General features: G+C 56.6%; 2 protein-coding genes across 4 annotated transcripts; one reads left to right on the top strand and one right to left on the bottom strand.

The window, feature by feature from the left end:
• The first annotated feature begins 810 nt into the window (after positions 1-810).
• On the top strand, positions 811-12,263 carry Tmem132a (transmembrane protein 132A). Of its 2 annotated transcripts, none has more exons than XM_027944009.2 (11): positions 811-1,031; positions 3,423-3,637; positions 3,859-4,077; positions 4,806-5,137; positions 6,478-6,627; positions 7,679-7,874; positions 7,973-8,116; positions 8,874-9,076; positions 9,682-9,958; positions 10,334-10,525; positions 10,950-12,263. In XM_027944009.2, the coding sequence occupies exons 1-11, from the start codon at positions 944-946 to the stop codon at positions 11,988-11,990; spliced, it is 3,057 nt and encodes a 1,018-aa protein (XP_027799810.2). In that variant the 5' UTR covers positions 811-943; the 3' UTR covers positions 11,991-12,263. The 2 variants fall into 2 exon arrangements, with proteins under 2 accessions (XP_027799810.2, XP_027799809.2); XM_027944008.2 differs by having other exon boundaries at positions 7,676-7,874.
• Slc15a3 (solute carrier family 15 member 3) lies at positions 12,178-24,477 on the bottom strand. Of its 2 annotated transcripts, XM_027944010.2 has the most exons (8): positions 23,103-24,462; positions 19,826-20,115; positions 17,840-17,987; positions 16,385-16,495; positions 15,924-16,092; positions 13,940-14,098; positions 12,931-13,086; positions 12,178-12,479 (listed from the first exon to the last, which is right to left on the bottom strand). In XM_027944010.2, the coding sequence occupies exons 1-8, from the start codon at positions 23,658-23,660 to the stop codon at positions 12,325-12,327; spliced, it is 1,746 nt and encodes a 581-aa protein (XP_027799811.1). In that variant the 5' UTR covers positions 23,661-24,462; the 3' UTR covers positions 12,178-12,324. The 2 variants fall into 2 exon arrangements, with proteins under 2 accessions (XP_027799811.1, XP_071472225.1); XM_071616124.1 differs by lacking the exons at positions 12,178-12,479; positions 12,931-13,086; positions 13,940-14,098 and adding an exon at positions 14,772-15,512 and having other exon boundaries at positions 23,103-24,477.
• Positions 24,478-24,682: the final 205 nt, after the last annotated feature.

The raw sequence follows: 24,682 nt of genomic DNA, 5'->3' as shown, positions 1-24,682 counted from the left end.
TGCCCCCTTGCAAAGCCCCCAGGAGCTGGCCAGCAGGGCTGGAATGGTGGCCTGTGGGCTGGGGGGAAGTACAGCTTCCTCATGGTGTGCTGGGAAGTCTGGAGGACACTTGGGTGGCCCCCTTCTTCCTTACCAGACTGAGGAGTTCCTAGAGCAAGGTTCTCACTGGGTCCCTAGGTGAATCTGTTTGGAGGACCCAGCTATGTTTTTTGGTCTGGTTTTGCTTGTTTTTATTCTGCCCAGGGGATGCTAATGAGCAGCCAGACCTCCTGGTCTGGACTTATTCCAAGACCACCTGGTAGGCAAGGCTGGGCAGGACCCCTCAGGCAGACCTCCCCCTTGGGGATTTTCCCCGGGGTGAGGCAGGGCATGAATCTGAAGCAGCCTGTGCCTGGATTCCTCCCTCGGTGGTGGCCCAGGGCTCTGTCAGGGCGGGCCCAGGTAGTTGTCATTTGGCCCCCTCTCCTTTTCTGCCCCTGCAGCTCTGTTCCCATATGTCTCTGAATTCCGGTTCTGATTGAGACCGGCTGGTGCCTTTACAGGTGAGGTGCCTACGGGGTGGGCGGAGGTAGAGGAAGCCCCTCAGGAGCTCCCGAGGGGGCCTAAGAGAACACACCTTGTGCCTCCTGGCAGAGGCGATCGGTCTCCTGGGAAGTGGCCTTCACGACTTGGGACGCGGGGGCGCTCTGGGGTTCGGGATCCGCGGGGCACTAGGACCCGGCGGGGCGGCGGGGGCAGCCCATGTGCTGCGCTGGGCTCCCTCCCTCCGCGCGGCTCGCGCTCCATTGTCTGGGAACTGCGGCCGCGGGCGGGCGGGCGGCAGCCGGGACCCAGCCGGCCAGCGCGGCCGGCGCCGAGCGGGCGCAGGAGATGCCGGGCCGGACCGCGGCCACCTGAGCCGGCCGCCTTGTCCCCGCCTTCGGTGGGCAGGAGGTGCGCCCCGATGGCTGGGCGCACGGCAGCGGCCCCCCGGGGGCCCTACGGTCCCTGGCTCTGCCTCCTGGTGGCCCTCGCCCTGGACGTCGTGAGAGGTCAGCGGGAGGGGAGGGGCGGAGCGGGGCGAGGGGCGGCCGAGCCGAGGCCGGACGCGGGAGATGCCCGCGAGCAGGGGACCCTCGGGTCCTCGGACGAGCCCCAGAGCGCGGTCGCCGCGCAGCGTGCCCTGGGCTGGAGAGGTCCTGCCCCAGGAACCCGCCCCTGTGGCTTTCTTCACCTTACACCACCCGGCAACTCCTTCCTGACCCGCGACCTGCCTGGTCCTCACCCCACTGGTCCCCGCGCCGTCTGGGAGCGTTCCCTCCAGCCCCGGCATCTAATCCGGTGCCCCTTCCCGGGAAGCATCGGGGTCTCCAGCACTCACCAGTCTGCAATCCTAGGAGCTCCACTTGTGGTTCCCAGTCTCCTGCCTCCACCATGAACCTCCCCGACCCCCGACCCTGAATGGAAATCAGCCCCTTTGCCAGAGACCTAACCCTGCGAAATATGTCGCGCCCCGTCCCTGCCCCAAGGAGCTCTCTGACCTTGGAGTTGCCAGGGATGGCCCCATCCTTGCCTTCCTGAGCCTTCTTGGGTGTACCCACCATTGGGGGAAGGGACAGCAGCTCTCCTGTGCCTGGGCTGGGGGTCGGACTGTTCTTGGCATGGGCTGGGCAGAGAAGCCGTAACTGCGAGGCAAAGGGTACCATAGGGGAGTGGGGGACAGTGAGCGTGCTCTACCCGCCTTCCCCCACCGAGAGCGCCAGTCCGTGGGAGTCCGGCCGCAGAACATCTTATAATTATGGAGGCAGTGGAGTGGGAGGTGGGCCAGAGTCCGAGAGCCACCCCCAGGGAGCAATAAATAGTCACCTGTTATTCTTAGGGGGCAGGGGTGGGGACTCCAGAGAGCCCGGAGGAGCATCTCTTGCAGGGAAGGGCCAGGAAGAAGGTTCCAATGAAGCTGTCCCCCACCCCCAGTCCAGCTATGGGTCTCAGAGGGAGCTGGCTCTGGGGCTGCTCTCAACCACCTGCTTCCCTCCCTGAGGGACCCAGTGGGAGCCCTAATAACCCCTCGCACAGGGAGAGGAGGAAAGCTTTGTCACATCCATTATTCACCAGTAGTAATCCCACTTCCAAACAGCACTCTGCAATTGACAAAGCACTCTCCTGTCCCCAGGGTCACTAAATGTTCTTACCCATTCTATAGGTCAGGAAACTGAGGCTCCAGGCTGTAAATGATTGGCCCAAGTCATGGTGGCAGAGTGAGGGCTTAAAGTCAGGGCTGCAGGCTCCCAGGAAGGGGGGAATTCCAGAATGATAAGTCAATGCCCACAAGTGACGACAGGAAGATAACTAATTCAGAAGAGGCCATCAGGCCTGCAGCAGAGACTGGCAGGAAGGCAGATATCCAAGGAGGGCTTTTTGGCTCTGAAGGAGGGAGGCGCCACTAGTAGAGGAGTAGTGAAGCCCTCAGGACAGGCTGCTGCTGTGGAGAGTGCAGAGGTGGCAGAGATGCCACCACCGTAGCCTAGCCTGGGCTCAGTTTCCAGCTGTGAGACCATAGGTGGGGATCTTAGCCTCTCTGCCTCATTTTCTAAATCCACAAAATCAGCTTCAGAGTAATAGAACCTGATTCACAGAGTTATTATGGAAACTGAAAGAGCTCATTCATGTAAATTGCTCAAAAAAAGTACCTGTGTATGGTTAGTGTTCAAAAAATGTTCATCATCTTTAGCAGTACAGACAAATATGGGCTTAGTGGTCCTTTGTCTTCTGATGATTGAATATTCCATCTCCCTGGGTTCAAACTTTCCACCCTGCCCCTAGGGCACACAAGTGGCTTCACTGACCTCTGTGGCACTTCCCTGTCCCCAATCCTACTCTTACACTCTCAGACCCAGATGGGACAGAGAAGAAGGCGCAAGCTTGGAAAGATGTGTGGGTTGCCATGGTAACAATGTAGGGCAGGATTGCTGAGTCCAGCCAAGGACCCAGGGACAGAGAAAATAGAGAAAGTGTCTCTATTTTTACCAAGCTCACCTGGGCACCATCGTCCACCACCTGGGCCCCATGTGGGGAGGGTCATACCCCAGAAATGCCCTGGCGGAAGACGCAGGTAGGTAGAGGCAAGAACAAGGAGGAGGAGACTGAGAAGGGGAAATGGAGAGAGGACGTCCAGGTCTGTGGAAAGTAGAGGAAGGAATGACCGGGAAGCTCCATCCAGTCGGAATCTTGACCCCGGTTTTGTTACTGGCTGTCTGTGTGAGAGTCTTGGAGCTCCAGTTACCTCATCTGAGAAATGGAAAGATTCCCCCACATCCTGGGGCCATGGGGCATTTGGCCCAATCCTTCCTCCGCCACTCACCGCCATGGTGTCCCCGGAGAGTTCAGTTCAGCCCCTGCCAGTTCTGGAGCGGTCTCCATCTCTACCCCTCATTCCTCCTTAGTGGACTGTGACCAGGACTCTCTGGACCCCACCTACCTGCCAGCAGCCCTGGAGCTCCTCGATGCCCCTGAGCACTTTCGCGTGCAGCGGGTTGGCCACTATCCACCTGCCAACTCCTCTCTGGGCTCCCGTTCTGAGACCTTTCTGCTCCTGCAGCCCTGGCCCAGGGCTCAGCCGCTTCTCCGGGCCTCCTACCCGCCTTTTGCCACTCAACAGGTAAGGAGGGGCCACAGGAACTTCCAGGCTCACAGGGCTCAGAGTCTGAGGTCTGCTGCGTGGCTCAGGGGCTCTCCCCAGCCTCACCTGTGCTCCAGATGAAGAACCTGAGCCCCGTAGCGGTTCTCTCCTGCCAGGCTGGGATTAGAAGCCTGACATCTCAGCATCCCAGATCTCGCCCACCTCACCTGCTCTGTTGAACCTTCCCATTCTTCCTCCAGGTAGTCCCTCCTCGGGTCACTGAGCCCCACCATCGGCCAGTCCCGTGGGACGTACGGGCTGTATCAGTGGAAATGGCTGTGACTCCAGCAGAGCCCCATGCGCGCGTCCTCTTCCACCTAAAGGGACAAGATTGGCCACCAGGGCCCAGCAGCCTGCCCTGTGCCAGGCTGCATGCCACTCACCCTGCGGGCACTGCCCACCGGGCATGCCGCTTCCAGGTGAGTAGGCTGGCCCTGCTGCTTGCTGTGCCAGCCTGCAGGTGGCCCCCAGGGTGGAACGGAAAAGGCTGAGCACATCTGGGCAGGTCGTGGGCCACCTGACTCCATTCCTTTTCTACTAGCTCTCAGTCCTGTGAAGGGGTTATTTGGGGCTCCTTAAGGAGTTCAGGTCATGTGTGTGATTTTGAGCAAGTCTCTTAATCTCTCTGAGACTTAGTTTCTGCATCTGTAAAATGAGGCAACAATTCCCGCTTCCTATGGAGTTGGAGCAAGGAATAAAGGAGACAATGTAGGAGTCACTTGTGGCGATTTCATAAGGCGCTACACTGAAACCCTCAGCATGTGTTTGCATTATTGTTTTTGTGATTTTTATTTCTGCTATTTTGGAGCCTGGAGCAGGAACCCAGTGGAAAGAGGTCCTTCTCAGGCTTTCAGATTCTAAGAGATCTGAGTTGTCTCTAGTGAGGGTGGTCCTGGGGCACTGGGATTGGCTCACTTTGGAATGAGACTGTTCCCAAAAGCAGAGAAGCCTGACCTGCACGTGGGTGTGTTCTGAGACGTAGACCTGGTGTCCAGCTCCAGCAGGTTCCTAGTTTGCTGTCACCTGGGATGCGTCCCTGGCCCTGCCTTACATGTTATCCTCCAGTTCTGTTTTTTTCCTGCCGCGGGTGATAGGATTCTTCCTTCCACCCTGCCCTGGGCCAACCATAGCTACTTTGCCTTCGCAGCCATTGCTGGGTGCCTGCGTGGTGGAGCTGGAGTTCCCCTCTCACTGGTTCTCCCAGGGCTCCACCACCCGGGCACAGCTGGCCTACACACTGGAGCCTGCAGCTGAGGGCCCTGGGGGCTGTGGCCCCGGCGGGGAGGAGGACCCTGGGGAGCAGGCCCTCCCAGTGGGTGATGTGGAGCTGCGCCCTGCGGACCCTCCACAGTACCAGGAGGTGCCTCTGGATGAGGCAGTGACTCTGCGGGTGCCTGATGTGCCAGTGCGGCCCGGCCAGCTCTTCAGTGCCACCCTCCTGCTTCGGCACAACTTCACAGCCAGCCTCCTGACTCTGCGGTGAGCAGGGGGCCCCTGGGGACGGTGGTGGGTGGGAACCTCTGCGGGAACACTGAGTGGCTACATACCGTTCTTGGAGCCTTTGATGGAAACCTTGGCCTCTGCAAGACATGGGACCCTCAAATCCTCTTCAGGCAAAGAGCTACAGGCTCCTGTGATGGGCACAACCCTAATTTTGGAATTAGAAGTAGGAAGCATCCCCATTCCCTGGCACCTCCCTGAGACCCCCTGGTCCAGTGAGGCCAGCGTTGCCTGTGTTCTGGGGCAGCTCCAGGGTTCATGGAGGGAAGACAGGAAAGGCTTTGGACCTGGAAGCACAGCACCTAGGGCTGCTCTGTGGCTCTGATGCTGCCCTGGGGGTATCTGCCCAGTTCTGTTCATCTGTAGGGCCTCCCTGCCGGCCAGGCTTGCTCAGGGCCCTGGCCTTTGGACAGAGCCTGCCCTTTCTTATAGAAGTTTCCATTCTTATGTCCTTTTCTGCAGGGAGATTCCCCCAGTGAAGCCCCCCACACACACACACACACCCCAATGCAGCTGACATGGACTTGGAGTGTGACTTGCCAACTCCCCATGCATCTGCCCCCCTGTCTCTCACACCCTTCTGTGCTCACTCACACCCTTCTGTGCTCACTCACAACTCACTGAACAGATCTTTCTCCAACAATTACACTATGCCCAGTCCTGTGTCTCCACTCTGGAGGTACAAAGAGGTACAAGGCCCAGCCCCCATTTGGCCCAAAGGAGCCCCAGCGGTAGGGAAGGGAGCTGGATGGGTGTGAACTAGATGGGAAGGCACCAGGTGTGTCATTCATGCAAGGATGGAGGATGAAGTGTTGTGGGTGGAGTAAGGGAAATTCATCCACCACTGGAAGAGCTTTAGCCAAACGAAATGGTATTTGAATTGCCGGAGGCTTTAAAGACTGAGCAGATGAGGCCAGAAGGGGTGGTGCAGGCTGAAGTACGGCCTGAGCCAAGGCCTGCAGTCGTTCATATGCACTGTGTACCTGGGGGTGAAGAAGTTTGGGGGTGACTAAAGCAGAGAGTGAAGGGGGAATGTCACAGCCCCAGGGAGGCTGGACCAGAGCCCGGAGGGGCTCGAATGCCAGGCTGAGATTGAGCCCATAGGCAATGGCAGTCATAAGTGATCTCAGAGTGGGGAGAATGTTCTGGTTTCCCACGTTCAGCGGAGCTCCTTTGGGAAGGATGGCCAAGAGAAGATGAAGTCTGGAGCCAGGAGACCAGGCAGGAGGCTGATGTCCTTAGCTTCTTGTCTTCCCCGCTGTATCCAGTTGTCAGTTCAGCCCTCACATTGACAAACCAGACCTCTAACCTCTCACCAGGATCAAGGTGAAGAAGGGGCTACATGTGACAGCTGCCCGCCCAGCCCAGCCCACCCTCTGGACTGCCAAGCTGGACCGCTTCAAGGGCTCTAAGCACCACACCACGCTGATCACCTGTCACCGCACTGGGACCACAGGACCAGACTTCAGGTGGGCAGTTCCCCTCCCCCAGGGGCAGAGAGGGAGAGCTAGCCGTAGAGTGCTAGTGGGCAGACTTGGGAACCCAAGGGAGGAGGGCTGCATGCCCCCTCCGTACCCTCGCGTGAGCAGGCACAAGAACAAAGTGATAAGGAAGCAGCACAAGCAGCAGTGTAGTGTCGTTCATTCATGCATTTGGCAGGATTCATGCAGACCCAGCCACAGGCCAGGTCTAACTGCTCTCTGCGAGTCTTATTCCAGTAGTGCCAACCTATCCTGCCATCCAGGGTCAGCCTTCTCAGCCACTATCCACCCTCCAACCTCACCACATGGGCCCCTTTCTCTGGGCCATTAACATTCCCAAGAAAAGCCTAGCTGGAATTCTTAACATCTTATCCATGCCCTGACCCTAGCTGGGTCAAGGCCATGGGCTTTGTAGCCCCTGTTGGAATCCTGCTTCTGACACCTTTTGGAAAAATAACCTTGGATAAGCCAGTTCACATCCTCCGATCCTAGCCTCTGTTTCTTTGCTTGTAAAATAAGGGTAATAATCATCGCTTAGGTTTTGTGAAAATAAAAGATGGCATAACATAGCAAGCACCCAGGACAGCTCCTGGCACACGGGTGTTTGATTCAGAAGGGCCGTGAGGGTTATGATGCAAAGGATTTAGTGTTTACTGTCTGGTCCTGGGACTTGGAAGTGCAGTCCCTCCTTGGTGGAACTCATCGGGTACTTTATACCACCCCCAATGGCTATGGGAAGCTGAGGTCCAAGTGGAGGGGACAGGAAGGCAGGGGAGGCAGCAGGCATTCTGGGAGCTGGTTAAACAGCTGTATGGATCCTGAGAGGCCTAGAGTGGACAAGAACTCGGGCTCTGGAGCAAGGATGCTTGGCTTTGATCCCAGCCCCACCACTTTTTGCTATGTGATCTTAGGTGAGTTACATAACTTCTCCACCTCAGTTTCCTCATCTGTCAAAGAGGGATACTCATCGTGCCGCCTCATGAGTACAGGAAGTGCCTGGCAGCTAGCAAGCACTCTGTTCCTCTCTTCTGGCTAGTAGCCCCCTTGAACTGTCCGAATTCCTGTGGGTGGACTTTATGGTGGAGAACGGCACTGGTGGAGGTGTGGCGGTCACTCGCCCCGTCACATGGCAGCTGGAGTACCCAGGCCAGGCCCCTGAAGCTGAGAAGGACAAAATGGTTTGGGAAATCCTGGTGTCAGAGCGGGACATAAGAGCCCTCGTCCCACTGGCCAAGGTAAGGTGGCCTCTGTCTGTACCCAGCAAGGCTAGGAGCCAATCCTGGGAGCCCTGGAAACTGAGGGGCCTGGGGCTGAGCAACTTCTGCACCCCCAGACTGAGGAGCTGGTGAATACGGCACCACTGACTGGAGCACCCCAACGTGTCCCTGTGCGCCTAGTCACTGTGGACAGCGGAGGAGCCCTGGTGGAGGTGACAGAGCACATCGGCTGTGAGTCGGCCAACACACAGGTCCTGCAGGTGAGTGGCAGGTGCCCACCTGTTTGAGTATACATTTTTGTGGGCACCAACATGCACACTACTTACCTCTTTCCCCACTGGGACCCCAAGAGAACAGCTCTTCCAGAAACCTCATGCGTGGAACCACAGCTTCAAGATTTTTCTCCCAATCACCTTTCTCTAGAGTGAAGTGGGAGCTATGTGACCTCAACCTTAGTCACTTTTATGTCCATCAAGACACTAGTAACGGGCTGCACTGATAGAGCTGAGAACATATCCTTTGGGATCAGGAAGTTTTCGTTTTAGACCCATTTTTTGTTATCAACTGTCTGTGTGATCATAGGCAGATCTCTTAACCTCTCTTGGGTGGGACTGCTTCACCCTTCCACCTCTGCCCACCTAACTGAAGCTGGTTGCCTGGTAGCTCCAGCATCAAGGTCAGAGGCCAGCACTAATCAAGGGCCAAAGCTGTGAATTCAAACCCCTCTCTGCCAGGAGCAGGTCTCTGTTGTATCCAAATAGCCAATTTCTCCAGTTGAGCCCCCAGAGAGCTCAAGGAATGGCTCAGTTCCTCTCAAGAGGAATGGATCTTGGATGCAGAGCAAAATCTTCATAAACTAAGCACAGTGGCTCAACCAACAAGCCCATAGGAACATGCATTTGGGTGAAATACAGAATTGCCTTTCGTTTTCATGGTCTGGGGTCAGGGATGCGCTGTCTGGCCCACACTTGTTATTTATTCTTCTTAGCCTACCTTCCTGCCTCTGCCCTTCCCCAGGTATCTGAGGCCTGTGATGCTGTCTTGGTGGCTGGCAAAGAGAGCCGGGGTGCCAGGGGCGTTCGTGTGGACTTCTGGTGGCGTCGCCTGCGGGCCTCCCTGCGGCTGACAGTGTGGGCCCCCTTGCTGCCCCTGCGCATTGAGCTGACTGACACCACCCTAGAGCAGATCCGCGGCTGGCGAGTCCCTGGCCCGACCGAAGGGTGAGTGTGGGCCTGCAGAAGCCGACTGGCCTTGGTGAAATCCTGATGAGACTGAGTGTGCAGGGACCTAAGCTGGGTTCGGAAATACTGCTCATTGCTAGCATCTCCTTCCGCCCATCCTGCCCTAGACTGGACCTCTGACCACTTTATTTGAAATCAGACCACCCTCCACACTCCTCGCTGCCTCGCTAACCCCTGTAGCGCCCATCACTTCCTAATCTGCTCTCGGACATACTGATTCGCCACTCCTTCCACACTCTGCCCCCGGGGTTCATTGCTGTATCCTGGAAGCCTAAGATGGCTAATATGGAATAGCCTGTGGAGGAGGTGTCACCAGAACCCTCTGGAACCTAGCTCCCAGGTCTTGCAGAGTGAACGCCCCTGAGTTCCACACGCATATTAGCCTCCATCGGAGCCTTTTTTTCTTTTTTTTTTTTTCTGCTGGGGACCGAACTCAGGGAATTGGGCATCATCCACACCCTCTTTATGCTCAGAGGCCTGCTCTGGGTTAGGTGTCAGGAGCTGGGAGCCAGGGAGGCGGGTCTTCGGTGGGCGGGGCCTCGCCCACCACTGGGGCGGGGTCCACCCTGACGCCCCGCCCCCAGGGCGCCGGAGTCGGAGGCTGCAGTGGCGGAGGAGGCCGAGCGGCGAGCTCGCGGCTGCCGCCTGCAGTACCAGCGCGCAGGCGTGCGCTTCCTGGTGCCTTTCGTTGCCCATCCGCTGGACGGTGGCCGCCGCCTTACTCACCTGCTCGGCCCCGACTGGCTGCTGGACGTGACTCACCTCGTGGCGCCACACGCCCGCGTGCAGGACCCGCGTGTAGCCTCGCTGGAGGGCGGCCGCATCCTAGTGGGCCGGGAGCCCGGTGTCACCTCCATCGAGGTGAGCAGGCAAGGGATGCTGCAGAGCGGACCCCCTCAGAAAGGTGTGGGTGTTCACACGAGGCACACAGCAGGTGTGAAGAGTGTGGGAGGCGCCCGGCTGTGCCTGGGGAGAGCTGGTGGGCAGTCGATGCAAGAGCGCAGTGGGATGGAGTGAGAATGGGGTGACCATGCCATGGAAGTTCTTTAGGTATAAGAACCATGGGGGCCAGGTCTCCACTGTCCCCTCGGTGTGGGATTGGGGTCTGGATACTTATACGGCCTAGAAGTTGGGGTGCTGAGCAGAGCAATTTGAGGATTCTGGAAGCGGAAATCAGATCCCTTTGGCTGGGGGCTGTGTAGGAGCCCCCCTTCTCCAGCTCCTTCCCACCCACAGGTGCGATCCCCGCTGTCTGACTCGATCCTGGGGGAGCAGGCACTGGCTGTGACAGAGGACAAGGTCTCGGTGCTGGAGCTGCAGGTGCAGCCAGTGATGGGCATCTCCCTGGCCCTGAGCCGTGGCACTGCCCACCCTGGAGAGGTCACTGCCACATGCTGGGCACAGTCAGCACTTCCTGCCCCAAAGCAGGTGATGGCTGGGAGTCAGGGGGATGAGGTGAAAACCTACAGGCAGGGACTCATGGCCGAGGAGGATGGGAGGGAGAGAGCCCTGGTACCTCGACCCCCTTACCTTAGGGATTTCAGAACAAGGACTGACTTCCCCATGAGGTACTGAGCTCTCTGCAGCTGGAAGCGATCAAGCTGTGGCTGGCTGGAGTGTAGCAGTGGGAGGTTGATTAGATGGCTCTGAGGACCCTCCCAAGGACAGAGACTCTGGGGCTGAGTGGCAGACAGGTGATTGACACACGTCCCCTCTCTCCCTGTGTTTTGTCTATCTGCCTGTGTCTCTGTTCTCTCTGATCTCTCCGTGTGGCCTGTCTCTGTGGGAGTGGTCTCTGTGTGCATGCGTGCCTGCCTTCGCGTGTCTCTGCCTGTGTCTGTGTGCCCTACAGGAGGTGGCCCTCTCCCTATGGCTGTCCTTTTCTGACCACACATTGGCCCCCGCTGAGCTCTATGACCGCCATGACCTGGGCCTGTCCGTCTCAACTGAGGAGCCTGGTGCAGTTGTGCCAGCCGAGGAGCAGAGTGCCCAGCTCGGGGTGGTGGTGAGTGGGGCAAGTGCAGAGGGGCTACCCCTGCATGTGGCTCTGCATCCACCGGAGCCCTGCCGCCGCGGCCGCCACCGTGTGCCCCTGGCCTCTGGCACTGCCTGGCTGGGGCTGCCCCCTGTGCCCACACCAGCCCCTGCCCTCCCATCCAGCCCTGCCCGAAGCCCGCCAGCCACAGAGGCCAGCATGGGGGGTGAACGGCAGGCGGCAGGCAGTGGCGGGGGCAGCGTCGTTGTGAGGGGCAAGTTTGAGCGGGTGGAGGAAGAGGCTGGAAAGGAGGACACCAAGGCTAGGGAGGAGGAGGAGGAGGAGGAAGAGATGGTCCCTGCCCCTCAGCGGGTCACCGACCTAGAGCTGGGCATGTACGCCCTGCTGGGAATCTTCTGTCTGGCCATCCTCATCTTCCTAGTCAATGGCGTGGTCTTCGTGCTGCGATACCAGCGCAAAGAGCCCCCAGACAGCGCCACTGATCCCGCCTCCCCCCAGCCTCACAACTGGGTCTGGCTGGGCACTGACCAGGAGGAACTGAGCCGCCAGCTGGACCTGCGGTCCCCTGGCCCACCCAAGGGGGAGGGGGGCTGCCCCTGTGAAAGTGGGGCCGGAGGGGAGGCCCCGACCCTGACCCCTGGCCCTCCGGGGGGCACCACCAGTTCCTCAAGCACCCTGACCCGCAAGGAAGCTGGGGGACGGCGGAAGCGAGTAGAGTTTGTGACGTTTGCGCCAGTGCCCCCTGCCCCGCTGCCTGAGGAGCCTGTAGGGGCCCCGGCTGTGCAGTCCATCCTGGTGGCAGGCGAGGAGGACATCCGCTGGGTGTGTGAGGACATGGGGCTCAAGGACCCCGAGGAGCTTCGTAACTACATGGAGAGAATCCGGGGCAGCTCCTGACCCTTCTCTGTCCTGCCAGGCCCAGCGTCGTCAGCCACCAGCTCAGGCAGCAGGGGTGGGTGGGGGTCCAACCAAGCCGCTTGCCTGTCCCTCCTGCTCCTTCTCTGGTGCTTGTTGATCCAAGTCCCCTGCCTGGTCCCCTGCGAGAACTCCCACCCTTCTCCCTGCCCCTTGTCACGGACCATGGTTGTGAGGAAGGGCTTATGCCCCTTATTTATGGGAACCATTTCATTCTAATGTTGGGTACAGAATAAACTGAGAAGGAAACCGCCACGCGGGGACTGCTGTGCCGCCGTCTGTCCTTGGGGAGAAGTGCGGGCTTGATGGGCCGTGCTCAGCCCCTGTCCCTGCTAGAACAGTTTTGGACGGATAGGCCCTGTCGTGCTCTCTCGTAGCGACGAGCGATCCAGATGAACAGGGTGGCTGTGACAGCCTGAATGCCAGCCAGCAGGAAGAAGTAGCGATCCATCTGGCAGTTGTTGATGTTCCCTGAGGAAGGAGGGGTTGGCATTTGTCAGGAAGGGCTCCTTGTCTTGCATCTGCTCCCTGCCATGTCCCCGCCCCCCGGCTGGCAGCTAAGGTAAAGCGGGCAGTGGGTGCGATCCAGGGACCCTGGTAGAGAGCCCTCCAGGTCTGGCTCTTTCAGTGTCCCCTGGGGAGTCTCTAATTTCCCTCTGAGAAAAGTAACTGGCCGGAACGAGAGAGTTCCAGAAGCCCAGAGGAGCCTCGCAGGGCCACTGAGTTCAGTGCTTCCTTCTGAACAGCTGGAGAAACCGAGGCCCACAGTGAGGCCACGTTGTGGGGGACTGGTCATGTTTGGGCTACAGCCCATTTCCCCCAACGCCAGCCCCCTGGTCCATTCTGCCTCAAAGCCCACAGCAGTCGCCGCTTCCTTCCCGCCCCTCCGTCCACCCCCTGCCGGGGAGACCTCCATACTCACCAAAGTCCTCAGGGCAATACATCCAGCCCCCTGGCAAGGACAGTAGTGCCACTAGGCTGGAGCCCAACAGGGAGCCCACCCCGGACAGGCAGAAGAAGATGCCCATGATGGCGCCCTGCATGGAGCGCGGGGCCTCCGAGTAGGCAAACTCCAGGCCTGTGGGGAGGAGAGGGAGGGGCTGAGGAGGAGCTCAGGTGCACCTGCTGGGCCACCTGCCCCCTCCCACCAGCCTCTGCGGCTGTGATGGTGCTGGAGCCCCGGGGCCACCCTCCCATCTGCTCTGCTCATCACCATCTGGCTGATCACCTCCTTGCTGACCCCCTGCCCTGGACGCTGCACACACTGCCCCAAGAGCTCTGGCACCTGTCCTGCCCCTCCTATTTTAGGGATGGCACCCCAAGATAGCGCCATCTGCACCCTCGACTCCCTACCTTCGTCATTCCCTCTGCCTGTGAGGTCCTTTCTCCCACCTGCTGCAGGCTGCCCGCCCCTCCCCCACACTACAGCACAGTCAGGTTTTATGATTCTCATGAATGTCCCCTACCCCAGCCTGAGTGAGCTCACAGGGTTGGCTTTATCTCTATGTCCCACCCCACACTTAGCAGAGGAGCCCACCCCAGGCTTGTGGCTCCAGCTCCCCGCCCAGTGCTTGTGAGAGAGACATGCGCGCATAATAGGGCAGGGTACTGTGGGCAGGGAGGACCCTTCTGCTCAGGAGCTTTGACATTGAGGTTCAGAATTGAAAGGGAAAAGGGAGACCGCCCAAGGCAGAGGGGATAACAACTGCAGACCTAGAAGGTGGGGGACATGGCCCTGGGGGACATGTGGAAAGTGGGTGTGGGAAGTGCTTTTTCACCTCCAAATTCCCAGGACCTATCACAGTGGCTGGCTCCAAGCCACTGCCTTCCTCAGTTCGGAAGTCCTGGGGCTATGCCCAAGGGCCCCGGCGTGGAAGCATCAAAGGGCAGAGCCCAGCACAGGTGCAGGGCAGGAGAGGGGACTCAGGTACCTGGGATGCTGGCAAAAATCTCACTGATCCCAATGAGCAGGTACTGAGGGATCTGCCACCAGATGGACAGTGGGGCTGCGTAGTACAGGTCCTTTCCAATCAGCTGGGACACCGTCTCATTGTGGGAGATGTACTGTAAGCGCTCCATCTCAAGGACTCCTGGTGGGGGAGCAGAAGGAGAGTCCAGCCAGGCCCACCCCAAGCCCACCCACAGCAGGCTTCAGTGTGTGATGGGTGCTATTACATAACCAGTGATTGGTTGACTGGCCTGGAGGATGAGGAAGATGTGAGTTTGGACTCCTCTTTTTGCCTTGGCTGACGGGAAGCTCAGAGCTAGATTTGTACTTGGCAGCAATTACTCTTGCTTTTCAAGAGCCTGGGATGGCATTCTTGCAAATGAAGAAAGTGAAACTTGGGTTGAGCAACCAGCCCGGAATCACACAGCTGATAAGTAATCAGGGTTGGATCTGAGCTCCAGTATATCTGGTTTCAAAGCTGGCCTACTTTTCACAGTGTCACATGACTTCTGGATTGCAATGTTAAGTATTATGGGAGTGTTTCTAACCTGGCTTTTAAGTTTGTGTAATCTCTTTCCCTTCCTTGCCTGGAGGACAGCTGTGCTCTAGTGGAACAAACACTGAACAAGGAGTTAGGGGACATGGGTTCCAATCCTGGCCCTGCCACTGACTTGCTATATGACCTTGGACAAGTCACTTAACCTCTCTGAGACTCAGTTCCCTTGTGCAAGAAGCAGGAGTAAAATTCCCAGGATCATTAGGAGGATGGAATAGGAGAGAAAGCATTAAAGCACATAGCCAAAAATGAATCTAGCTTGATTTTCATATTTCAACATAATACTGTTTATTGAGCTTCAATTTCTTCAGCTTCAACTTGGGATCCAGTCACATTATAGGTGCTACGCAGACTCCATCGCCTCTAATCCTCACCACACCCGACTATGAAGGCAGAGCCTGGCCCCCCTCCAGGTCTCAATGCATTCCTATCCCTGCTTAGAAGGTGCGGCTTGGAGATGTGATGTAACTTCAGGATCACAGAACCCCTAGGTGAAAGGCTTCGGGTTGAGAAACAGCATGAAGCCTTCCTTACCTGAGCCCCTTTAGGTTTATTTTTACATTTTACTGATTGGTTGGTTGATTTTTGTGGTGTTGGGGATCAAACCCAGGATCTCACATGTCTGGTAGGCAAGTGCTGTCCCAGCCTAGCGTTTTACACACACACACACACACACACACACACACAGAGGCTTCAAATGCTTTTGAAATAGAAGAAGGAAGAGGATTTCTTTTTTTTAAAGTCCTGATTTGTCGCCAAGAGGCAGTGAGTGCATCTTTGAAAAATCTACTCCAACCCCCTCTCCACCCCACCCTTTTATTTTTTGCAGCACTGGGGATTGAACACAGGGGCACTGTACACAATAAGCTATATCCACAGCCCTTTTGATTTTGATTTTGAGACAGTCTTGCTAAGTTGACAAGGCTGGTCTCCTTGAACTTGTGATCCTTTGCCTCAGCGTCCTGAGTTGCTGGGGGTTGCAGGTATGCACCACCACACCCTGTGCATTATTCAGAGAAGTGGAAAAAAGGAGGAGGAGGAGGAGAGGGAGGGGGAGCAGGAGGAGAAGAGGGGGAGGAAGAAAAGGAGGAGGGGGGAGGAGGAGGAGGAGGAGGAGGAGGATCATCATCATCATCATCATCATCCCTGCCTTCAAGGAGCCTATATCCCACTGGAGAAATAGTTGCTTTTCTCTCTGCCTGAGTTTACTCATCTGTCAAAATGAGAGAGGCGGATCAATGAGCAGGGTCTCTTTTAGCTTGACCTCCTGGGAGGCCACGGCTGACACCTGTGTGTGGGTGTGTTGGGGGGCACGTGGCCTGGGCCACAGCTTTAGCATGGTGGGGCAGCCCCTCCACCCACACCTCAGACAGACAAAGGCTGGATCTCAGCCCCGTGCCCCTCCACATACCTGCTACAATGACGGAGGTGAAACCAAAGAACATCCCCAGAGCCATCTTCTGCAGAGCCGAGGGAAGCAGCCCCCGCCGCAGCAGGAAAGGGTCAATCAAGTGATCCTTCAGAGGGACGAGGATCAGCACCACCACCACGTTGGCCAGCAGGAGCCAGGCTTCTGGAAACTGGGCAGGAGGCAGCCATGAAGGGCAGGCTGGCAGCACTGAAGGACTCCAGGCTGGACTCTCAGACCTCAGCTTCAAAAGGTCTCTGAGTAACCCAGGACCAGCCCCCTGCTCCCTCCAGAGCTCAAACTCCTCAGCTGTGTAACTAGGGGGCAGATTAGATCAGGGAGCCACAGCATGGAGCAGTGAAGCTGACCGGAGCAGGATGCCTGGGCTGTGGCACAGGGTCACCCACCCTCCAGGTGCTTCTCCTGCTGCCTGAACCGGGGACTGAACACGCGCTTTGCCTCACCCTGTAGCCGCCGCCGTTGCTGCTCAGAGCCGGGGAGCTGTTGGCAGGGTTGGCTGGGAATATGTTGGGGATGTGGAGGTGGAGGCCTTGCAGGACGTAGGTGGACTGCATCTGTCAAGAGAGGCCGAGGGGAGGCTGGTGTGGAGCTCCTGGCTCCAGCCCCATGGGCTCCCAGGTGCTCCTAGGGAGGCCATTCCTCTGCAGCAGCACAGGGCAGCTGAGCAGCTGTCCGCTCCCCCAGCATTGGGGAGAAGGTCACCCCGGTCCCTTCCTTCTTGAGAGCCAGGTTCTCTGGCCAGTCCAGTACTTGCAGCCTTATCCCCAAGCCAGGGAACAACTGGTCCTGCTCAGAGTTGTGTCTCCAGGGAGCAGCCCAGAGTGGGGCTGGATAAATGTTTGTTGAAATGGGGAGGATAATGACATGGCTGACCCCACAGCAGGTTCTCCTCTGGCACTGAAGGCAAGCAGAGTCCTGCAGGTTGACGTGTACAGGAACTGCATAGGCACTGCCAACCCCAGAATGGCGCTGGACATAGCTGCAGGAGCGGCCCAGCACCCCGCCTCCTGCCACACCAGGCATTGTCTCTAGCTGCTACGAACCAAGAGGTCCATCCACCCAAGAAGGGCGGGTGCAGGGGAGGGCTCAGGGTGCTCAGGGTAGCAGCTGATTACTAACCAATAGGACAACTGGTATGACCGAAAATAGCCATGGACACCCTCCCCGTGTCCCTGGTCTCATCATGGACACTCTCTGTGCCTCCCCTAAGTAGCAGGCTGGACTTGCATGACCCTGTCTTATGGGTTCCAATGAAGAGGCTATGAGGGCAACGACCCTATGGTCTGGGGATCAGGGGCTGGCTAGGCTGCTGTCCACACACACACACACACACACACACACACACACACACACCCTTGGAAGCGCAGCAGCCTTCAAATCTGATCCCCACATCATCAGAGAAGCTTATTAAACAAGGTACTCCCCCCATACACAATTCTGTAGTCTGGGGTGGGGCTTGGGAATCTGTGCTTTTTAAAAAGCTCTACAGGAGATTCTAGGGTGCAACTAGGTAAGGAACCACAGTGGGTGTGCTTGACTCCCCAGCCTACCCCCAACCTGCAGTGGGGCCTTGGCAACCAACGCACCCTCCCTGCCACCCACGCCCAGTTGGAGATCTGAATGCACAGAGCTAAAGAGCTGCTGGTCTGAGCCGCCCAGGGCACATGTCGGGCACTGGAGCCCAGAAGGGTGGGGCATCCGAGTCAAGGAGCTGGGCCTCCTGCAATCACCTGGGGTGGGGCTTTAATCACTGGGATGGTACCATATCCGGTCCACAGCAGCTGGTGCATAGCAGCAACTCATTTTGCTCTGGCCCTTCCTGCAGGCCCTGGGCTTCTAAGATGACCAATGAGGACCTGGGGAGTCAGGGCCCCAGATCAAAAGGCAGGGGTGCCCACCTGGAAGTACACCATCCAGTAGGGCACCAGGGTCACCATTACAGGTAAGATCTTCATCAGCACCTGAAAGTTGGCAATGTCCTCTTCATGAGAAGGACCAGGCTGGGGATATCTGTGGTCAGGCAGCAGGTGGGCACCTTGAGCATCTCTGTGGGCCACAAGGACAGAAGATAAAATGGCAGCCATCATCATTCTCATTACCAAGGCCACTGCTTTCACCTCCTCCACTATTCCCTAACAACCTAAGATCACCACTCACCACAGCCGTCACCTCAGCAGTCACCCCTTCGCCCCTCCACTCCCCTGTGGATATCGTCTTCACCACCAGCACAAGACCAGTGTCCTTACCATCATCACGGCCACTGAAACCATCTCTCCACCCAGGTTTCATTTCTGTCACTGTCACTTGTTTTCAGTGTTGGCACCACCACTGTTAATTTTACCACTATTGTCTCTTTAGTAGCGAAGGTGGCCAATCATGTCACTCTCCATCTGTGGCCCCTTTGGGGCCAGAGGCGTGGCAAGCAGACTCTTAAGGGACTTTCTGGCTCACAGCATTGATTTGTCACGGGAACCAGGGAAGTCCCAAGACTCAGTGGCTGTCATGGATTTGACACCCAAATTCCCCTGTTACCATCCCCCAGGTCCATCCTCAAGAATGGGCTCAAGGGGGACTTAATATCCCATCCTACGTGACAAGGGTGAGAGTAGAGAGGCAGGAGTGAGGGAGCATGAGAAGCCTGGATAGATCCACACCCTGTACCTTTTGCCCTTTCCCCTTTGTCCTGAGAATTTCTGATTTCTTCTTGCCCCAAAGTCTTACAGCATCCTTTGAGATTCCCAAGGGGACACTACCAGTATGATTGTCTCCAAAAGTAGAAGCGCACACCAGTAATGCAATGCCACTCCTCCAACAGCTGGTTCTGTCCCCTGCCACTGATTCCAGGCCAGCCTGTGACACTTTGACCAACAGAGCAAGGCAGAGTGATGCTCTGGGACAGCCAAACCCTCCAGGGCCTTAGGAAGACCCCAGAGCGTCCACTTCCTGCCCTCTGGAGCATTCGTTCTTGGAATACTCCCTCTTGCAACCTGGACCCCATGCTCTGAGGAGCTCAAGCCACAAGACGGGGCCACATGAAGGGGAACTGAAGCTCCAGTGGCAGTCCCAGTTGAGTTCCCAGCCCACGGTCATCATCAACTGCCAGCCACATAAATGAGTCATCTTGGATGAGCCCTTTCAAGTCCCCAAATGACTGTGACCCTGGTGACGTCAAACTTCCCTGTGGAGCTCGGTCACCCACAGAATTATGAGAGGGGGTGAAAAGGTTGTTGTTTAGGCCAGTGAGCTGTGAGGTGGTTTGTTAGGCAACGACAGATAACCAAACAACCAGACTCTTGGCACCTGGTGACTACAGTCACAGAACCTCTGGCAGTACAACAGGCTGCGGGGGACAAGCTCTTGACTTTTCCATCTCGTTCTCACTGACAGGGGCTGTAACGGGCTCTGAGGTCTGCACACCCATGTGCTTAGCATAAGCAGTCAATTAAGGTAGGAAGGAGAGGGCAAAAGGAAGCCACTGGGCATGTGCAAAGCCCTGCAGAACCTCCCTCCCTTGGATGTCAGCCAATGGGGAGGTCGGGCTCGAGGTTGGCTGATTTAAGACAGTTAGACTTAATAACCGGGCAGCGTTGCCAATGCTGTCTTCGCCGCAGGGACCAACACCCTTGTCCCCACCTGCATCACCAACATCACTGTCAAGACCATGACCATCCTCACAGGTTCCCCAGTTAGAAGGTCACCGATCATACCACTGTCACCACCACCACCTTGACCTTCACTGCCAGCCTCAGTCATGGTGGGTAGCTCTGGCCCCCTGCAGGGCAGGTCATCATAAAAGGCCATTTGCTGAACCTGAACCAGAATGTCTGTCAGTTAGGCCACGCCTCCCCAGAAGGGGACCTCCTTTCCCAGACGTCCCTTCTTACCTGGCAGCATGTCGATGCCACAGCCAGGGGCAGCAGTTCTGGAGGGCAAGCTTAAGCATGGAGGACACTTGGCTGCCCGTGGGGGGCTTGGAGATAAAGACAGGGGAGGCAAAGAGGAAGATGAAGAAGGCCAGGCCCACACAGCCCACGGGGATGCTGTAGCCCACCAGGAAGCTGATGTTCTGCTGGATGAAGGACCCCACCAGCAGCGAGAACACGGCCCCCAGGTTGATGCTCCAATAAAGCCAGTTGAAGAAGCGGCGGGTGGCATCGCGGCCAAGATCCATCACCTGCCAGCCAGCCAGGGGTAAGAGTGGGGTCAGGGAGGTCCAGGGGCACTGTCTGTCCCTGTGCCTCTCTCTCCCCCAAGAGCACTTCCTGGGTCAGTGGGTGGGCACTTCCTAATCTCTGATCACTGTACACATGCTCAATTAAATATTTGTTGAAACAGTGAGCAAATCTTTCTTTGGGGAGCCACTTGTTTGATCAGAACATTTTGGCACAGCTGTTTTTACATGCCCATGACACATTGCTTTTTTTATTGTCACTAAGTAGTACACCCAACAGATGTCACTTCATTCACTTCTGGTTGATTTATCCCTTTGCCTTTGACTGAGAAACCTACGCTATGCGTTACTTTTATAATCAGAAAAAAGCCAATAAAGATCCCAGTTGTGTTCCACACGATTAAATATGATGTATGCATAATACTAAAAGAATAGTTCAAAAAAAATGAGAATTTCCTCATCACTTTGGAGGTGCAGAGACCTGGGCTTCTAAGGGCCCATCCCTGTGCCCAACTAGCCTCTGTTTTATACCCAATCAAACAAGATTGGTATAATCAGGGAAGGTGGAGGGGGTCTTTGGACATGGCCCCAAGAGCAGGTTCTGACCCGGTAAAAATAATTTTTTTCAGGCCCACAAGCAAGGGTGGGTGGGCAGGAAATCCAAATCTATGCAGATTTAGATCAATCTGCAACAGTTAGGCACAGGCCTGCTTCCAGTCTGCTGGCTTGGATCAGTGACACTGGCTGTCCTGTCCTACCTGCTAGAACCTGGTGCCAGATTCTGATTCAGCGGGTCTGGGACATGGCCTAGCAACTGCATTTCTCAAAAACAGTGAAGACTGGGGTCATTTCTCAGGATAAATGATTCTCCACTTTGTTAAACCACCCACCCATTCAAACACCACCACCCTAGTCTCAGAATCCTGTACTGTCCTTCTACCCAGGGGACACATATTTCTACTAGCTAAGAAGATTGTGTCAAGCTATACTTTCTGTACTTCCAGTGGGGAAAAGATAAATATTTTGCACCCTGTCTAAATGCAGAATCATAATCCATACAAATGTGCTTAAAATTGCATTTCCCTGGAGATTCCAAGGGGACTTCCTAGTGATGGGGAGGGAGGGACATGCTAACTCATTAGAATCTTTGCTCTGGACTTTCAAGTGGAAAACTGAGTAAGTCCCATTATGAGCAGCCACTTCCATTTATTAATTGGAAATAAATGAATATGACAATGGTAACTCTAAGAGGAAGACCAGGCAGCCCATTCAGGATATAAATGAGTTCTTCCAGAAGGAGCAGACACTTTGTAGAGAATGATGGATGGCCCTTTCTGAAATCAGCAAGTGTGTTAAATGCAACTCCTGGGTATAGCTGTCTGCCAGATGGTGCCAGCCCTTCCCACCCCAGGTCTCCTGACTGACTGTTCCCCTGAATCCTGAAGCTGCCTCCTCAGTGCTCCATTGCACCCACTCCTGTCAGCCCATCCATCTCTACATTGAGGCAGAACCATTTGTAATCCAGTGATGTCCATCCTCTCCTCACCAGTGTTTCTGCCCTGTCTTGGGTTCGGGTCTTAGTTCTATGCCAGCCTTCCAATCCAGCCTCCTTCTGCTCAAAGTTCATGCTCAGTAAGTATGGGGATGCACAGGAACCACTGTCCCTGTGGATGCCATGGGAGGCTCTATTCAGTGGCCTGGCCCCTGGGGGACCAATTCTGCCACTAGGATAAAGGAGACGATGGGCACTGGATGTCTGAGGTCTTTGGAGGTCAAGGGGCCAGGGAATGGGTTAAGGTAGCTGGGGGTAGGTGGGTAGTGGGATGTCAACAAAAAAGCAGAATTAGGGAAGATGGGAAGTTCTTATTCACAAGTGTTGGGGCTTTGAGTCTGAAGAAGGGGGAGAGGGACAGGGATACCCAGAGGGCACCAAGTGTCCCATCATCAAAGGAATCTAAATGGGTTGTACAAGTGACTCCTTCACAAGGACACCAGACATGGTGCTGGGCGCTGGATTGTGGATACCAGCTGGATAAAATGATTCATTTTTAAAATGTCCCCTTTGTAAATGCAATTAAAGAATACTTGAAAAACTAGAGTCAAGGTGGGTGGGGAGCACAATTAGCCCAGTGGCCTGATCACACTGCTGTTGAAATCCGTTTCCAGGTCCCCCCTATGGCTGACACCTGGTGTTTTCACGTGGCTGTTCGCAGTCTGTCTCTGTGGCTCTGCGTGCTGCCCCTGTTCGTTCACACTGTACGTGTTGTTTTAATAATACCCCACATTAGTTCAAATTATTGTCTCAGGTCCTACTGAGCAGAGCTGCCAAAATATGGCCATGTTTTAAAGCACTTACTCATTTAGCAAATGGTTATCGAATTTCTTTTACACACCACACTCTGTCCAAGGAAGAATGAAGAAAGGGTCAGAGGTTGAGATACATGCCCAACTGTCCCCTGCTGCTGAGGGGCAGAGCCGGGATCTGAACAAGTCAGCCTGACAGTCTCTGGCACTGTTGACAGGAAAAGCCTGGCTGGTCCCTGCCCCAGTGCCCAGATCCCTAGAACACAGAGATGGGGCTCACAGTGGGGCCTGAGGTCCAGCTGCCCATGTCCTGCTTCTTGACTGCTCTTTATGTCATCTTTCATAAGCTGATTAAACCCTGAGGTCTCAGAGTCCTTATCTGTAAAATGGGCATGATAATACTACCTACCTCCTGGGTAGTTACGAGGGTTGAGTTAAAACATTGAAAGTGTTTAGCTTGGGGCCTGGGACATGGCTCAAAGAAGGCAAACTGTGGTCACTCATATTGCTGTCATAGATCTTCCAGGGCCAGCATCCCCTCTTCTTTCAAATAAGGAAGCTGGCCCAGAAAGGAGAAGTGGTGCGTCTGAGGTCACACTAGCCTCCTGGCTACGATCTCAGCCCCCACGGAGTTGCTTTTCTTCAATCCCCTGGGCTTCCCGTTGGTGGGCCTTCCTGCCACTCACCTGGTCGCCCCCGAAAGAGGTGAGGCTGCTTCTCACGGAGCTGGCAGCCAGGGCGAGCAGCAGCAGTGTGGCGTAGAGGGTGGGAGCGCAGTAGGGGCTGGGCAGGGCGTGCTGGCAGTCAGAAGAGGGGCAGGAGGGTCCCAGCGGCCACTCGGGCATCTCTCCGCAGAAGGAGCTGCGGCCATCTGGGATGGAGGTGGCGAGCAGCAGGCACGAGGCGGCCAGGTAGAGCAGCAGGCTGATGGTGACGACGCGGTGGCGGCCCAGGTACACGTCCGCCAGCCAGCCTCCCACGGGCGCCAGCAGGTAGGAGGCGCCCAGGAAGACGAGGGCGGCGAGCGACGCCTGCTCGCCCGCCCAGTTGAAGTTCCCGCTGTTGAGGTACAGCACGAGGTTGGCGGCGACGCCGAAGAAAGCGGCGCGCTCCAGCATCGCCACCAGCAGCACCGCTGTCGCCGCCGCCCGCCGCCACCGTCGGGGACCCCGCGCGCCGCGCGCCAGCAGCGGCCGGCGCTCCCCAGGATTGCGGGACTGCTCCGCGGCGCGCGGCCCGGGCATCCTGGGCGCCCGCCTGGGCCCCGGGCCTCGCCCTCCTTTCTAGCCCTCTAACCCCACTTCCCCCGTCCTGTCTTCCTCTCTACCCCTCCGTTCACTCCTCCACCTCCTCCTCCCTTCTCCCCTTCCCACTCCCAGCTCCTCCTCGCTCTGCTCTCCTCCCCAGAGGTCTCCCCGGGCCCTGTCCTCTCCTTCCTGCACCCTGACCCTGTCTCCCCTTCCTTTCAACCCTTCCTCTCCACCTCGCTGCCCCTCCCCCTCTTTCCTGCTGGTCTCCCCGGTTGGCTGGTCTTTCTTAACTGTGGTCCCCTCCCCCTGTGACACCTGGGCCTCACTACCCTCCCACCGGCCCAGCCGCCCCTGTGGGCTCCTCCACGCCCTTGTCCCCAGACTGCCTCCCCTCCTCTCCCAATCCCTTCTGACTCTCCCTCCAGCTCAGCCTCTGTCCCCCTCTCTGCTTCTTAAGAAATTCTGGGCTTCCCTCCTTCCCCTTTCTCTCGGCAGCTAGCTGCGTTTGTCACATGGTATTTAGGAGAAATGAAAGCTTGGGTCACAAGGCCCCTGCCCACCCAGCTTTCTAAAAATCTCCTCTGCCTATGACCCTCACCCCACCTCCGCTAGCCTCCCCAGAGTCTGGAGGGCTACTTTCTGTCTTTCACTTTCGTTTCTCAACAGGATTTCACTTCTGCTGCATCCCCTTCCAATCAGAATCCAAGGCTGGACTGATGGACCTGGACAGGCCATCCCGCAGGGTTTAGTCCACCCACCCACTTCAGAGACGCAGAGACTGAGCCCCAGGAGGAGATGGGGAAAGGAGTGAGCCATGACCAGGTTCCTGGCAACAGAAGGCAGGGTAAACCTCTGCCCCTGGGTCCTGGGTGACAGGGGAAGCTCTGGTCGTGCAATTCAGATTGTGCAAATGCTCTTCTGAGGAAGGAAGTGGGGACACCTTCCAGAAGCCAAAGACTCCATACAGTACCCACAAGTGAGTCGAGATTGAAAAGGGCACTGAGCTCAGACTCAAT

The sequence above is a fragment of the Marmota flaviventris genome, chromosome 9 (genome assembly GCF_047511675.1).
Source record: "Marmota flaviventris isolate mMarFla1 chromosome 9, mMarFla1.hap1, whole genome shotgun sequence".
Taxonomy (NCBI): Eukaryota; Metazoa; Chordata; class Mammalia; order Rodentia; family Sciuridae; genus Marmota; species Marmota flaviventris.
This window is presented reverse-complemented; position numbering and strand designations above follow the sequence as displayed.

What these genes read in the sequence shown, in the direction of transcription:
- Tmem132a (XM_027944008.2), top strand. Translation starts at nt 944, where the DNA reads ATGGCTGGGCGCACGGCAGCGGCCCCCCGGGGGCCCTACGGTCCCTGG. An exon ending in CGCCCTGGACGTCGTGAGAG is followed by an intron (nt 1,032 to 3,422) that starts GTCAGCGGGAGG and finishes ATTCCTCCTTAG; the next exon opens with TGGACTGTGACCAGGACTCT. An exon ending in ACCGGGCATGCCGCTTCCAG is followed by an intron (nt 4,078 to 4,805) that starts GTGAGTAGGCTG and finishes TTGCCTTCGCAG; the next exon opens with CCATTGCTGGGTGCCTGCGT.
- Slc15a3 (XM_027944010.2), bottom strand. Translation starts at nt 23,660, where the DNA reads ATGCCCGGGCCGCGCGCCGCGGAGCAGTCCCGCAATCCTGGGGAGCGC. An exon ending in ACTGGATGGTGTACTTCCAG is followed by an intron (nt 16,496 to 17,839) that starts GTGGGCACCCCT and finishes CTCTCTTGACAG; the next exon opens with ATGCAGTCCACCTACGTCCT. An exon ending in GCAACGGCGGCGGCTACAGG is followed by an intron (nt 16,093 to 16,384) that starts GTGAGGCAAAGC and finishes CCTCCTGCCCAG; the next exon opens with TTTCCAGAAGCCTGGCTCCT.